This window comes from Sus scrofa, chromosome 18 (genome assembly GCF_054392235.1).
Source record: "Sus scrofa isolate SSC_HxYL_T2T_F1_AM1 chromosome 18, Sscrofa_HxYL_maternal_Yorkshire_Landrace_v2.0, whole genome shotgun sequence".
NCBI classification, from domain to species: Eukaryota; Metazoa; Chordata; class Mammalia; order Artiodactyla; family Suidae; genus Sus; species Sus scrofa.
The window spans coordinates 33,694,105-33,708,165 of NC_139400.1; the positions used below are offsets into that span (position 1 = coordinate 33,694,105).

General features: G+C 39.7%; 1 protein-coding gene across 32 annotated transcripts in view; it reads left to right on the top strand.

The window, feature by feature from the left end:
• CADPS2 (calcium dependent secretion activator 2) overlaps window positions 1-14,061 on the top strand; it is a 489,830-nt gene that overhangs the window by 445,858 nt on the left and 29,911 nt on the right. For 23 of the 32 annotated variants that reach the window (XR_014834387.1, XR_014834384.1, XR_014834388.1 and 20 more), the window contains 2 exons: window positions 2,853-2,936; window positions 3,041-3,073. Coding sequence is in view for 28 of the 32 variants with exons in the window: in XM_085005969.1 (XP_084862095.1) it covers window positions 2,853-2,936; window positions 3,041-3,073 (117 nt within the window). In the remaining 4 variants the exon portion in view is untranslated. The remainder of the gene's footprint in view (window positions 1-2,852; window positions 2,937-3,040; window positions 3,074-14,061) is intronic. The other 9 variants (XR_014834389.1, XM_085005972.1, XM_085005980.1 and 6 more) reach the window with 1 other exon arrangement.

A 14,061-nucleotide genomic window follows, 5' to 3' on the forward strand; every position in this document is an offset into this window, starting at 1 on the left:
TCTTTCTCCTGATCACTAAACAATCCTGAGGCTACTATCCTCATTAACCTGTGACTTATCTGTAGGTTTTTAGGCATATAATCACTAGTGATGTAGCTAATTGTAACAATAACATTAATTCTTTACGTTTCTTAATATGTTGCCATTTGCACAGTCGCTCCCCCTGAATCATCTCTGCTGATCTTCACGCCATCCTTGCTATGGGCAGGGCAGTGTTGTTCTCCCTTTTTTTTTTTTTTTTTTTTTTTTTTGGCTGATGAGACCACCCAGGCTAGAGAAGCTGGCTGTCCAGACTGATGTCTCATGGCCAGAGAGTGGCAGAGCTACAATGCGCACTCAGACCCTCTACATCCATCCACAGGGTTCTGCCTCTACCGCGCCTCGTCCCTCCGCTGCTCTCACCTCTGTAAACAAATACTCACACAAAGGCACCAAGAACCAGGTGTTGTGCCAGAGCCTTCAGTGGTTCAGGTTGTCTGGTAACCATAGCAATCGTCGCTCTCTTCGTGGCAAATGAGATCACCCAGCACACACTGGCTCTCAAGATTTGAGTTACAAGAGACGAGGCATTTTCCACAGAGGGCCATTAAGTTTGGAATTCCCTTCCCCTGGTCTGACAGAGCCCTGGAGTATTGGTCTTCTGGCTCTTTGCCAACGCCATCAAGCTGAGTTAGCCAGCTGCGACTGGGAAGAAATCTTAACGGGCAGAGGGAAAGTGCTAAATGGACTTGGAGTTGTGAGCAATTTGTAATTTTGTAGGGTTTCGTGACATTCGTAGCTCCTAGGATAACTAAGCAGCCGTACATGATCCTCATCCTTTAAAGATAAAAGTTTTAGTCAGCAGTTTGCATGAATTTGTTTCTGTGCTCTTACATCATGTCACAAATGATGTGATGGAGAAACCTGTAGGGAAGTTTTTGTTTCTTTTGCATAAACTATTTTGTGGTAATTGACCAGCCATAGAGAAAAGATTATCTCCTGTGCCCTCGCAGCGAGTTCTCTGGTCACCAGAGACCAATAAGCTGCATCCCTAGAACTATTATCACTTGGTTGAAGAAGCAGCTATGTGAACAAAAACCAGCCTTCATTAATTTCCCTTTTCGTATTTAAAAAACCTTGTCAGTACTTTTCCTTTGGGAACATATAATTTGTCAATAGTGCATATTATTTTAGTTCTAAAGAGGAAAGATGTAGGCAGTTAGATCCTTAATAATATCTCTTATTTATCTTCGTGCCAGATCCTAAGGTTTCTGCGCAAGAAAATAAAATTTTCCATGTTTTTAATTACTCCACAGGACCCATGTCTTTTTCTTTCTGTTCTTTTTTTTTTTTTTTTTTTTTTCCCCCGGTCTTTTTAGGGCCACACCCACGGCATATGGAAGTTCCCAGGCTAGGGGTTGAATCAGAGCTATAGCTGCTGGCCACAGCTACAGCAACACCAGATCCGAGCCGCATCTGTGACCTATACCACAGTTGATGGCATCACCGGATCCTTAACCCACTGAGCAAGGCCAAGAATTGAGCCTGTGTCCTCATGGATACTATTCATTTCTCCTGAAACACAACAGGAACTCCTCATGTCTTAACTTTCATGGAGATATAAAATTTTAGAAATGTGAAAGTTTCGAGACAGTGTTAGTTCCATACCCACCCGAAACACAGACACAAAACTATTTAGCTGATGGAGGGAAGAATTGGTGCAGTGCTTGGCTTGAGTCCACACAGCAGCCAGTGACAGAATATTCTCAGTCCAGTGCTCTTTGCATTTCAGTTTGTCTGTCCAAGCTTCCCAGCTATTTTGAAAGTTTCCGAAAGCAGGGGTGATCCTTACATGTCCCGATTAGAACTCCTTGGTGAACACCTGTTAGCTAACACGTCAGACTTCATTTCAAAGTCTGTTGCAAGGGCCCCATTGTTTTACACCTCCCTTTCATTATCTGTTCCTTTTCGTTCAGCTTCTGTACATAGAAAAAGTTAGGGAATGGTCACGTGACATGTGATAGAAAGGAATTTGATAAAGCTTGACCATCATTGCTTCTAAATACATCTCAATTTTTTATTGAGATGTAATTGACATATAACATTTATGTTAGTTTCGGGTGTACAACGTAATGATCTGATATCTGTATAAATTGCAAAACGATCACCAGAATAAGTCTGGTGAACATCATCCATCCCGCACATGGTTACAATTTTTTTTTCTTGCGATGACTTAGCAACATCGATATTGGAGTTGAAAATTATTTGAAGGAGTAGTATCAGGAATTTAAAATTATTGACTAGTGATTTAAATTTTCCTACGTGTAGTAACCAGACTCCTATTAGACGTTATTTTATCTTAGAACACAGCGTGCATATTATTTCCAGCAGTGTAAAAGTTCATCCTTAGATGTTCATTTGAACATCCTTTTTTTAAAGGATTTTTATTTTTTTCCATTATAGCTGGTTTACAGTGTTCTGTCAATTTTCTACTGTACAGCAAGGTGACGCAGTCACACATACATATATACATTCTTTTTTCTCACATTATCATGCTCCGTCATAAGTGACTAGATAGAGTTCCCAGCACTATACAGCAGGATCTCATTGCTTATCCATTCCAAAGGCAGTAGGTTGCATCTGTGAACCCCAAATTCCCAATCCCTCCCACTCCCTCCTGCTCCCCCTTGGCAACCACACATCTTGAACCTCTTCGGAATGAAAGTAAAGATTACGAGGCAGCCCCGCAGGCGTCAGTTTGTACCCTTCCGTGTTTTCATGCTGTGGGAGAGGATGGTCCAGGAATTGTTTGCCCTGTTATTTGTTTGGATGCACAGTCGCAGCCTAGGCACTCACTGTAAACTGTGTTCTAGTTTGTTTCAGTGTTGGAAGGGGTGCTGTCGAAGCTGTCACGGTATGACGAAGGCACTTTCTTCTCCTCCATTCTGTCATTCACTGTGAGTATTTGAATGAGTTCTCCTCGCTGTCTTTTGACTGCTGTCACAGTACTTAGCAAACAGTTAAGGAAATAATTCTCATCATTATCTCTTTTCCACTTAAGGTGAAAGCAGCTGCAAAATATGTTGATGTTCCAGTAAGTACTTTTGATTGGCTTTTGAAAACTATATATAATCCTTTCTTTAAAAAATAATTATGGTGCGGCACGGGTTTTTTTGTTTTTTTGTTTTTTCAAATCTTTAAACTAGTGTCATTTCCTTGGGGAGCCATTTATTTTTCTTAAGCGAGCACTCAGCCTCATAACAAGGCCTGGCAAGGTTATTTCAGTGTCCGTTTTCCGTTTAACTTGGGGACTGTGACGGAGGTCAGCTCATCCCGAGAACGGATCAGCTCAGTGGCAGCTCTAGGATGAGGTAGCAAATGCCTCGCACCATTTATAGGAAAATGTTCACTCTTCTGCCCTTTTCAGGAAAACCCTAACAGGTTTCTTACAGGAGTTAAAGTAACAGTAAAGACGAACGGGTGACACCAAAGTGTATACAAAAGTGTTCCAAGTCCATCACCATTCACGTACTCTTCTGGGTTTTTCACAGAATTCTTGGGAAATCATGCATAGCCTGCACATTTGTACAAAGATTAAGATACCAGGAGAGGAAATGATGAAACTTACTTAGCTACGATGAAAAAAATTCACATCATAATCCACTAGGACAGCATTTTTAAGTTGATAGTCATAACAAGTTAGTTTTTGCCTTAAATTCTGTTATCACATATATATGATCAAGGCCTAAGATGTTCTGTTTTTAACTATATATCTTGGCACGTGTATCAGTTTTCAAAGAAGTAGAGCACAGTTTGAAGGAACTTAAAATTTAAAACGAAATGAAATACAAGTCATCTCCTCTTGGATTGAGGCTGGGCTCGAATGGCATCGCCTCTCTAGATCATCATGAGTGTGAGTGGTTTGAGTGCCGGCAAGTTATGCATGTTACTGGCAGGTGGCTTGTTTGTTTGTTTGTCTGTTTGCTTGCTTGCTTGTTTGTTTGTTTAGGGCTGCACCCACAGCATATGGAAGTTCCCAGGTTAGGGGTCGAATTGGAGCTGTAGCCACCGGCCTACACCACAGCCATAGTAACACAGGATCCAAGTTGCATCTGCAAAACGGCACCACAACTCACGGCAACGCTGGATCCTTAACCCACTGAGTGAGGCCAGGGCTTGAACCTGCATCCTCATGGATGCTAGTCAGATGCGTTTCCGCTGATAGATGGCTACATTATTATTTAAAAGTACATTATTTTTAAAATGCATAACTGCATTTTATACTTTGGACTAGGTAGTTCCTGGATTTGTTGCTGCTATACTTGTTAGAAATGAACGTTTTAAATGAAAAGACTATGTATGGACTTTTCTGCCTTTCCCTGGGTTTCTTTGGAGGGAAAGAAATTTTATTTTATTTTACAAGTGATTCCCAAAGAAGTCTTGACCTTGTCTTGTACCTAGAATCAGAAAATCGGTACTGGGGGATAAGCAGAAATAGTCATACATACATGGTTCTACAAGGGAGCAGCACAAGAGAGAGCAGGGAGAATGAAGGGAAATCATTTCTGTTTGTTCTCTGAAAAAGAAAAGGACAGGTACTCGTGGGAACACGTGAATGCCATTGGAATTCGTAGCACATTTTATTTTTTTAAAGCTTTATTGAAGTATAGTTGAGGTAACATATTTTATAATGTCGATTTTGTTTTTAATTTTGAATTACAAATGGAATGGGGCACCATAATTATTTCTGTTCTTAGAGCTTTTGAAATTCTTAATTTAACGTTTTACTGGATCAGCTAGAACCTATAGAGCTTCAGAGTGGAAAGATACAGAAAGGGGTTTATTCTCTCTCCTTCCTAATGCATAAGGCCCCTCTTCATCCCTCACAAAGATTCCGTCAGGCACTTTTAATTTTTTCAGTGATTGCAGGCTCACAGTAAGGCAGCCCCCTTTTCTATGTAATGAGTTGAGGTTCTGTTTCTCTTTAAATTCTATCTTGGTTCTAATCCCTCTCCTGCATGATAGCCCTTCACATATTTTATGATAATTATCATTGTGTGTCCTCTTCCCAAGGGATATGGTGGCTATTCAAAGGGATATATTGTCTGAGGAATTCTTTTTTTTTTTTTTTCTATTTTAAATGTCCTCAACTTTTTCACTGAATTCACAAATTCTTATTTCATACATATGAGGTGCTAGGCTCTGGGCCTGTATGATGAAAATAAACATGTCCTGCCCACAGGCTGTTCAGTGTCTAGAGATTAAAGAGGTAGGAAAATAGGTGTTGCTGTGGCATAGGTCTCAACTGTGGCTCAGATTCAATCCCCAGCCCGGGAAATTGCATATGCTGTGGGTGCGGCCAAAGAAAGAGAGAGAGAGGGAAATAGACATATGGTGAAACAGCCATAGCGATTGTACCCAAATTCTGTATCATGCCAGTCATTCTCTAGATGAATTCCAGCTTACCCATGTCACTATCAAATCAAGTTGCCACCCAGAGCAGAGCATACCAAACCATACATGTGATCTGGCCATGGGAGATTGCTAGAAGAGTTTCTCTCTAGGATCCAGACAGTACAGATCTGCTATTGATGCCTGTAAACATTAACTTCAAAAGCTATGAGGTGCTATTGGCTGTTACTGTTTTTTATGCTAAAGTTCCAGCAAGGTAACTCTCTGAAGCAATATTTTTAAGGAGAGCTACATGAGAGAAAAAGAACACTGCCTCACCTTTCACAAAAGGAGCACTGATCAAAACCTTACCTTTAAAACATAAATGATAAAACTTCTAAAAGAAAATGTAAAAAAAAAAAAAAAAGGTTTGTAGCCTTAAATTAAGTTTGATTGTAAGTTTTGCGATGCAACACCAAAAACATCCATGAAAGAAAAACATTGTAGGAGTTCCCATTGTGGCACAAACGAATCCAACCGGGAACCATGAGGTTGCAGGTTCGAGCCCTGGCCTCGCTCAGTGGGTTAAGGACCTGGCATTGCCATGAGTTCTGGTGTAGGTTGCAGACTCAGGGTCGGATCTGGCATTGCTGTGGCTGTGGCTGTGGCGTAAGCCAGCAGCTGTAGCTCTAATTTGACCCTTAGCCTGGGAACATCCATATGCCATGGGTGGGGCCCTAAAAAGCAAAAAAAAAAAAAAAAAAAAGTTTGTAAACAACAAGGTCTACTATATAGCATAAGGAACTGTATTTAATATCCTGTGATAAGCCATAATGAGAAAGAATATGAAAAGAGATGTATACAAATATAACTTTGCTATACAGTAGAAGTTAATACAATATTGTAAATTAACTATACTTCAATAAAATAAATTGTAGAAAAAATTATGTGAGACCATAATGTAAGGTAGCTGCTAAAACAAAACCACAAGGCAGCAGGAACCTGTGGAGGCAGCACAACAGAAAAGTTAAAAACCAAAACTCAAGAGCTAGACGGCCTGGATTTGAACCTTTACTCCATGACTTAATATCTGTATGATCTTGGCCACCAGTTTCTTCTTTTTTGTTGTTAAGATATAGTTGGCATATGAAAAAATGTGCATTCAGTTAGCTGAGTTTGGACATATGCAAATACCTCTGTGGACACCAATGACTTATCAAGTGGAAATAGAATTATACCACTTCTGGGAGTTCCTATTGTGACGCAGAGGAAAAGGAATCCAACTAGTATCCATGAGAGTGCGGGTTAGATCCTGGCCTCACTCACTGGGTCAGGGATCTGGCATTGCCGTGAGCTGTGAGGTAGGTCATAGATGCTGTTTGGATGCATTGCTGTGACCGTGGCGTAGGCCGGCAGCTGTAGCTCCAATTCAGCCCCTACCCTGGGAACTTCCATATGCCATAAATGCAACCCTAAAAAGCAAAAAAAAAAAAAAAATTATACCAGTCTGGGCGTGTTCTAAATATACTGTATACTAAGCACTTTTCAGGATTCCTGGAATGAAATGAGTCATTGATAAATATCCGTTGTTATCATACATTATCACTAATCATGATAAATCTAATGTCCAGATTCTAAAAAGTAATTGTCCTGCTCTATACTGTCTTGCTCACATCTGTTATTGTGGGCAAATCCACCTAAAGTCTTTTTAAAACAAAATGTACTGTGTATTTTACATCCTATAGTAGAGAGCAGCCAGCATAGTTAAAGGGATCTGGAAATAATGGCTTATGGGAAAAAAAAAAAAAAAAAGGAAATTGGAATGTTACCCTTGAGGGAGGAAAAACCTGAGACAAAAGAGTCCTGTTTAAAGTATGGAGCTCCTATTTGGAAGAAAAAGAAGCTTCATTCTATATCAGTTAAGAGGATAGAACTAGGAACAGTGACTAAAAACTAGTGGGAGGCAGAACTGAAATCAGTGTAAGGAAAAAAAAAAAAACTTAAAAAGAAATTGTTTACAAGGATGTTAGTAGTTACACCACTATTTGCCAGATGTACCGAAGATTTCTGCATTACATAGGAAGTATGACCAGATGACATTTAACATTTAAAAGGATGAAAAGCCCTGTGGATAAAGAAGATGTGGTAATATACACAATGGAATATTACTCAGCCATTAAAAGGAAAGAAATACTGGTATTTTTAGCAACATGGTTGGACCTAGAAATTATCGTGCTAAGTGAAGTCAGACAATGAGACACCAACATCAAATGCTATCACTTACATGTTGGAATCTGAAAAAAGGACACAATGAATTTCTTTGCAGAACAGACACTGACTCACAGACTTTGAAAAACTTATGGTCTCCAAAGGAGACAGTTTGGGGAGGTGGGGGGATGCGCTGGGGGTGTGGGATGGAAACGATATAAAATTGGATTGTGATAATCATTGTACAACTATAAATGTAATAAATTCATTGAATAATAAAAACAATTTTAAAAATAAACGGATGAAGAGCCCTTTCCAACACTAATTCCAGAATTTTGTTCTATAGATTGTGTAAGTTATAGGGCATTTTGAGGTGGGTGTGTTAGGTGTACAATGCCTGTTGAAAATTGTCCTGTTGACATCAGTACACACACTGCATGTCTCTGTGCTGGACAGTGAGGTGACACAGCTCAAGAGACCTAGAAGAAGGAAATTCCCCATTGATGGGCTTCTTAGTGCTGGTGCCAGATCCTGGTTGTCTGTCCTGAGATGACAGAGATGGCTTAACTTTCTCTTGTCCTAAATAATTCTCTCAATCACCCTCTCTTTGTTATGACCCTTGCCGAAGATTGCTCATTTTCCGCCTCCCCACAGTGCGGCTTGAATTCAGCTCTGTGCTGTAGAGGCTTGGTGTGGAGTGCAGGGTCTCCGTTCAAGTCCCACCTTTGCCCCCTTCTGGCAGTCTGCCCCACGGGCTTCCATTTTCCCAGCTGTGCCGGGCGGACCAGGGTGGGATCCCTGAGCTGTGCCCTTTTCACGAGGTTCCCGTGAGGCTTCAGCGTGCATGCGCTTGGGGAAGTGCTGAGGGAAGGTAAAGCACCATTGAAAGAAGTGGCATTGCCATTGTTTCTTCGCGGAACGATTCGTTCTCTGCAGTCTCCACCCCCTGCTTCAGCACGTGGCCATTTTCCAAAAGGAAAACCATTTGTTTTCATTTATTTTCCTTTCTTTGTGAATATCAAGCCTCTTGAATATGTCGGTGGTGACTTTTAAATGTGCAGCCCTTCCGTTCGGTGATGGTGGTGTTTTCCCTCCTTCCTTTTTTTCCGATAATTGTGTATGACTTAGATGAGGCCACTTGGAAACTCAGAGCTTTACGGCAGAACATGGGGAGTGGAGCGCCTGCCCACTGGGACACGTTGGCCTGGCGAGGCAGATCCACTCCGGGACGGGGTTGAGAGTCTCACTGGTCTGGGAGCAGGGGAGGTTGCCTTTTGCGCTTTGTAGATGAATGCTTGGCTTCTCGCATCTTTCTTTTGTTGAGTTCTTCTCGTAGAAGGTGAATGCATGAACTGCCTCTGAACCCTGACACTCTAGCACCCTCAGGTCACCTTTAAGCCAAAATGGGAAGGTTCCAAATTGGGGCTAACTCATTCCCAGTCCATCTAAATTTTATTCTATTTCATTTTATTTATTTATTTTGGCCATGCCCACAGCATACAGAAATTCCTGGGCCAGGGATCAAACTCATGTCTCAGCAATGACCTGAGTCACTGAAGTGGCAATGCTTAATCCTCAACCTGCTGAGCCACACGGGAACTCCTCAGTCTAAATAATAAAAGCAAGGGATTTCCCATTGAGACTCATCGGGTCACAAGCCCAACATGACATAGTGTCCATGAGGATGTGGGTTTGATCCCTGGCCTAGCTCAGTGGGTTAAGAATCCATCATTGCTGCAAGCTGCAGTGTAGGTCCCAGATGCTGCTCGGATCCCATGTTGCTGTGGCTCTGTTGTAGACTGGCAGCTGCAGCTCCAATTTGACACCTAGCCCAGGAACTTCCAGGTACGACCATAAAGAAAAACAAATTTTAAAAGCTAAATAAAGTAATACTCACAGCACTTTAATTTCACTTCTTTGCGTCCTCAGTGTAGCCTTTGTAGTTGACACCATATCACCTATACACGGATGAGGGAAAGGTAACTGAACATATTATAAACTGAGAGATTGAATACCACATCATCATCATAATTATTACATGTGAAAATAGTGTAAAAGTATAAAATAGTATAAAGCCAATGTGTGATACACATAGTAGCACTTTCCTTGTCTGCTCCTCCTGTGCGAGCAGCTCTTCCTCTAGTTTCTGAGATGTTAGTGATTTTTATAGGTCAGCAAGAGCAAGAGAGATCCTAGATGCCTATGGTCGCAAATGGGAGACCATAGCAAGATGAAAATTAGGCCCATATATCTCAGTTGAAAATCAACCTCTTTTCCGGAAGTATTTCAGGCTAATTTCTTAAACTATTATCCAGTATTCCTTTTAATATTTAAAATAACCTCCTCTTTGCAAGGTTTTCCCCACGGACGCAACAAAAATGTTTGAACGTACTATTGCTTAAAACTATGAATGCATAACATATATCACTACTTAGAAGGAAGAATGTGAAGCATTTGCGTGGATTTTAAGAATGAAAGCAACATGACTACATAAGGTACAGGAGCGTTAATTATAGCAGATTCTGAAGTAAACACTCTGGTAGCGTTGTGGTAGGAATCTGCTTTTTACTGACTGTGCTCACAGGCAGCAGACAGAAGACCCTTATCCAGAGCAAGAAATCCGCAGCAATGTGACCCTCTCCCTGGGAACGTGGGACCGAATGAGATTACACACTTAAAACACACGTGTTACATGTTCCACGTCTGAAAGGTGTTTTCAGATGGATGTGGATGCCGTTATCTTTATTTTTTTTTTTGAGTACTCAGTGAATTTTATTACATTTGTAGTTGTACAACAGTCATCACAGCCAAATTTTATAGCTTTTCCATCCCAAACCCCCAGCGCATCCCCCTACCCCCAGACCTGTCTCATTTGGAAACCAAATTTTTCAAAGTCTGTGAGTCAGTATCTGTTCTGCAAAGTTCATTGTGTCCTTTTTTTAGATTCCACATGTAAGTGATAGCATTTGATGTTGGTGTCTAACTTTCTGACTGACTTCACTTAGCATGATAATTTCTAGGTCCATCCCCGTTATCTAATTCAGAATTTTTCTACTTCCTAATTTGGAGTCGAAATGCATAAAAGTATAAGTGGATGGGATTTTGAATACTGTCACATTTAACAAAGGGAAAGGTGACCGTGGCCCGTTTCACTGCTTGAAAGAATAATTTGGAGTTTTTCTAAAGAACAATGAGAATTTTTTCATTGGTGGTTTTAAAAATATATATATAAGCCATTATTAGAAAATCTTGAAAATTTTATATCCTTGTGACTTTTTCATTGTTTACATTTCTTCCCCCTTCCTCTTTTTATGAATTACTCTTCTGCCTGGGCTTATATAATATTTAAGCTGGAATAAATCTAATTTGAAGGGTTTATTTCTATTTATTTCCTTTTGCTTTTATATATGAATACAACGTAATTATTCCACTTGGTAGAAAATTTGGTTAAAAAGTACATATGTATGTTTTACATCATAATCATCATAGCTATACTCAAAAACCTCCTTTTTAAAAATATTCGAGAACATATAACTTAAACTACTTGAAATAATTTTAAGGAGCTTAATTTTAAGACCATTTTCCCTCAGATAAAAAATATAGAAATTGCTGCATAAATGCCAAAGTAATAAGGAGTATATTAGACCATAAAAGAAAAAATATATTGTTAACAGTACTTGGGATAAGTTTCATGTTTGTAGAATTATGTCCCGTGTTCCCTCATGATCAGTTATAGACTGTTCTTGATCTGCAAAGCCAGAGTTGAACTGTAAATTGTTCCTATCATGATTTCAAATTAAGGAGACATGCTATTGTTTTAAATCTTACAAGATCCATTTTTTCCCCCATGGTAGTAATGAACAGGTACAGGTATTTCATTTACAAAGCATGCAGATTTTCATAAATCACAGTTCCACTCTTGATTGTTTCTTCAAGGCAAGCTTTTCTAGGTTATGAGAAGCGTATTTTCAAATTAAGTCAATTATACTGTCGCTTCTGTTCATCTTTGAGACTGGAATAGTATATATAAAAATTTGTCTCCTTGTTAAATAGACACCATGACAGTGTTTGCATTGTGTATTGTTAACCTCCCTTGGGAGGTTAAGCGGCTTCTTCTGTATCTAAATGTGTAGCTGTGAAAAATGTCTGCAGCGTTGCACCCACCTACCCATGAATGGGGAGAGTGAAGACTTGCACCTGTGGGATTAGGTGCAGCAGCAGGAAGTAAGAGCACTTGCCGTGTATAATTAACAAGGAATTTTCTTTTTCTTTTTTTAAATGGCGTGTTCATCTCACTAGGTTAACTAGTGATTAACGCTTGAAAAAAAACTTGCTGCGGTCTGCACCCTTCCTTAAACTCATTCACTCGCTGGTGTATTCTATTACTGATGCAGCCAAAGTCAGAGGAACGTCACCTTCCCCTACGCCATTCCTTTCCATAGTTACTGCTTTCTTTATGCTCATGGGGGGATTTTTTAGAGCTTGTATCCTTTCACTCGAACGTCTTCAAGCTAAAGTATGCTCTTTTCTGAATCAAATTTAGAAGAGACCCAGGAAATCTTACTGTGATTTAGAGATTACTCCCCTACGAAACAAGAGGGGAAAGTTAGTGCTTGGGGAACTCAGGATCCCAAAGGTTTAAACGGGAGAATAAAAAAACAGCCTTTACTCTCTCTTAGTGGTAGTGAATATATCCTGTGCTTGCTATTTGGTTGTTAATTGTTATTTTCTTGTGCATTCGGAAAACTGTCATTTAATTACAAACCCAGAAAAAATTTCTCAGAGTTTCCTGGTGGCTCAGCAAGTTAAGGATCCAGTGTTGTCACTGCTGTGGCTCAAGTCACTGCTGTGGCGCGGATTCTGTCCCCGGCCGGGGAAATTCCACGTGCCTCAAGCACCACCAAAAAATTTAAAAATTTAAAAAGTAAATGTAGTTCTCTAGAACATGATATTCTTCATAGAAACTCATCTAGCTCCAAGTTTAACAGACTGTTCCACTGGTAAGGCTGGGGACAGCCACTTGCACCAGAAAGTGTAGCGATATTCTATCTGGGTGACACGAACACATGCATTCTTTCCATTTACACACCAGAAAGCAAAAAGTTAACCGAGCGCATTCAGGTTTTTGTTTTTTTTAACCAAACTTTATTTCCTAATCAGATAACATGTAATAATGGAATTAGATGTATGTAAATTTTACTGCCATAAAACAAGAGTCTTTGCACGAAGGATCACTGAACCAGCGATAATGTCTTCTATCCAAACACATTTGTACTATAAGTAGAAACTGTTTAAAAGGAAAATTACATCTTTTTCAGCAATTTATCAGAGATAATTACCCTTCATACACCAAAGGAAGGATAAAGTGTTTTAAAGAATGATAATTCTAATTGGTAAATGTCACCAGCTGTTGCAGTTATTCTTACTTGTGTATATTCTTTTAATGATTATAGTCTCATGCCACAAGCTACATGAAAATATATTCACTAGGTGTGAAATTCCCGTATGTCACAATTTCAAGAATAGATAAACAGCTCAAAGATAACAGAAGAAATAATGCTAATGAGGAATGTAAGACTTGGAGGTTTTGTTTTCTAGACAAGCAGATCTTAATTTGCTAAAAGGGAGAAAATGTAATTTCCAAAAGGAAAAAAAAAATAAAAATAAACAATTTGTTGAAATAAGCTTTTAAATGAGTTTTACTTCATACTCTCAGCCAGAAATTCTTATTTTCTTGGAGAGTTGGTGAGCTGTCTCGCTTTACAGATTTCAGGGTTTTATCCCTTGGGTCTGCCAAAGGAAACAACATCGAGTTTTCTTTTAGGCTTAAATTGTAAAGTATTTGTTAGTTTTAGACAGGGGAAAGATAAACTCTTCCGAGACAGTGTTTCATGACGTCTAGTGTTATCTTAAAAGTGATCAAGGAATCAGGAAAAAAACTACTACCTTAGAGTCTATTGCAAGTGTTTAAAGACAGGATTCTCCATTCCTCCTGGCTGCAACTCAGTTTCCAGGGAGCGTCATGGGTCAAGTGACTGACTAAATTACACTTGTAAGCATACTCTTCTTTTGAAAGGCAAAAATAAAAATAAGGTTGGGGTGGGGAGAAATAGTGGAGGAGTCAAGCCTCTCATATGTCTATTCTTTAACTCTCCGTTTAGCTGAGCTGTGCCCAACTGCCTTGGTATCATATGTTTCTTAGCATTTTGTTTTCAAGCACCTGACTGAAACTCAAAGGTGGAACTGGCTTGTTATCATGTATAGAAAATTGTCCTCCTGTCATTTTCGTTCCACAGCAGTATGTGTTCTGAATGTTCTCATTTTCGGTGTTTTGACAAAATTTGAGAGGCACGGAGAGAAATCCTTAGCTTATGGCTTAGTTGTCCTCAAGTGCTAATAGGATGTTAGTAAATGACCCTGCCTTTTCACTGGAAAAACATAGGTATAGCATATACCCCTCGCCCCCAGAGAACCTAGGTTTCT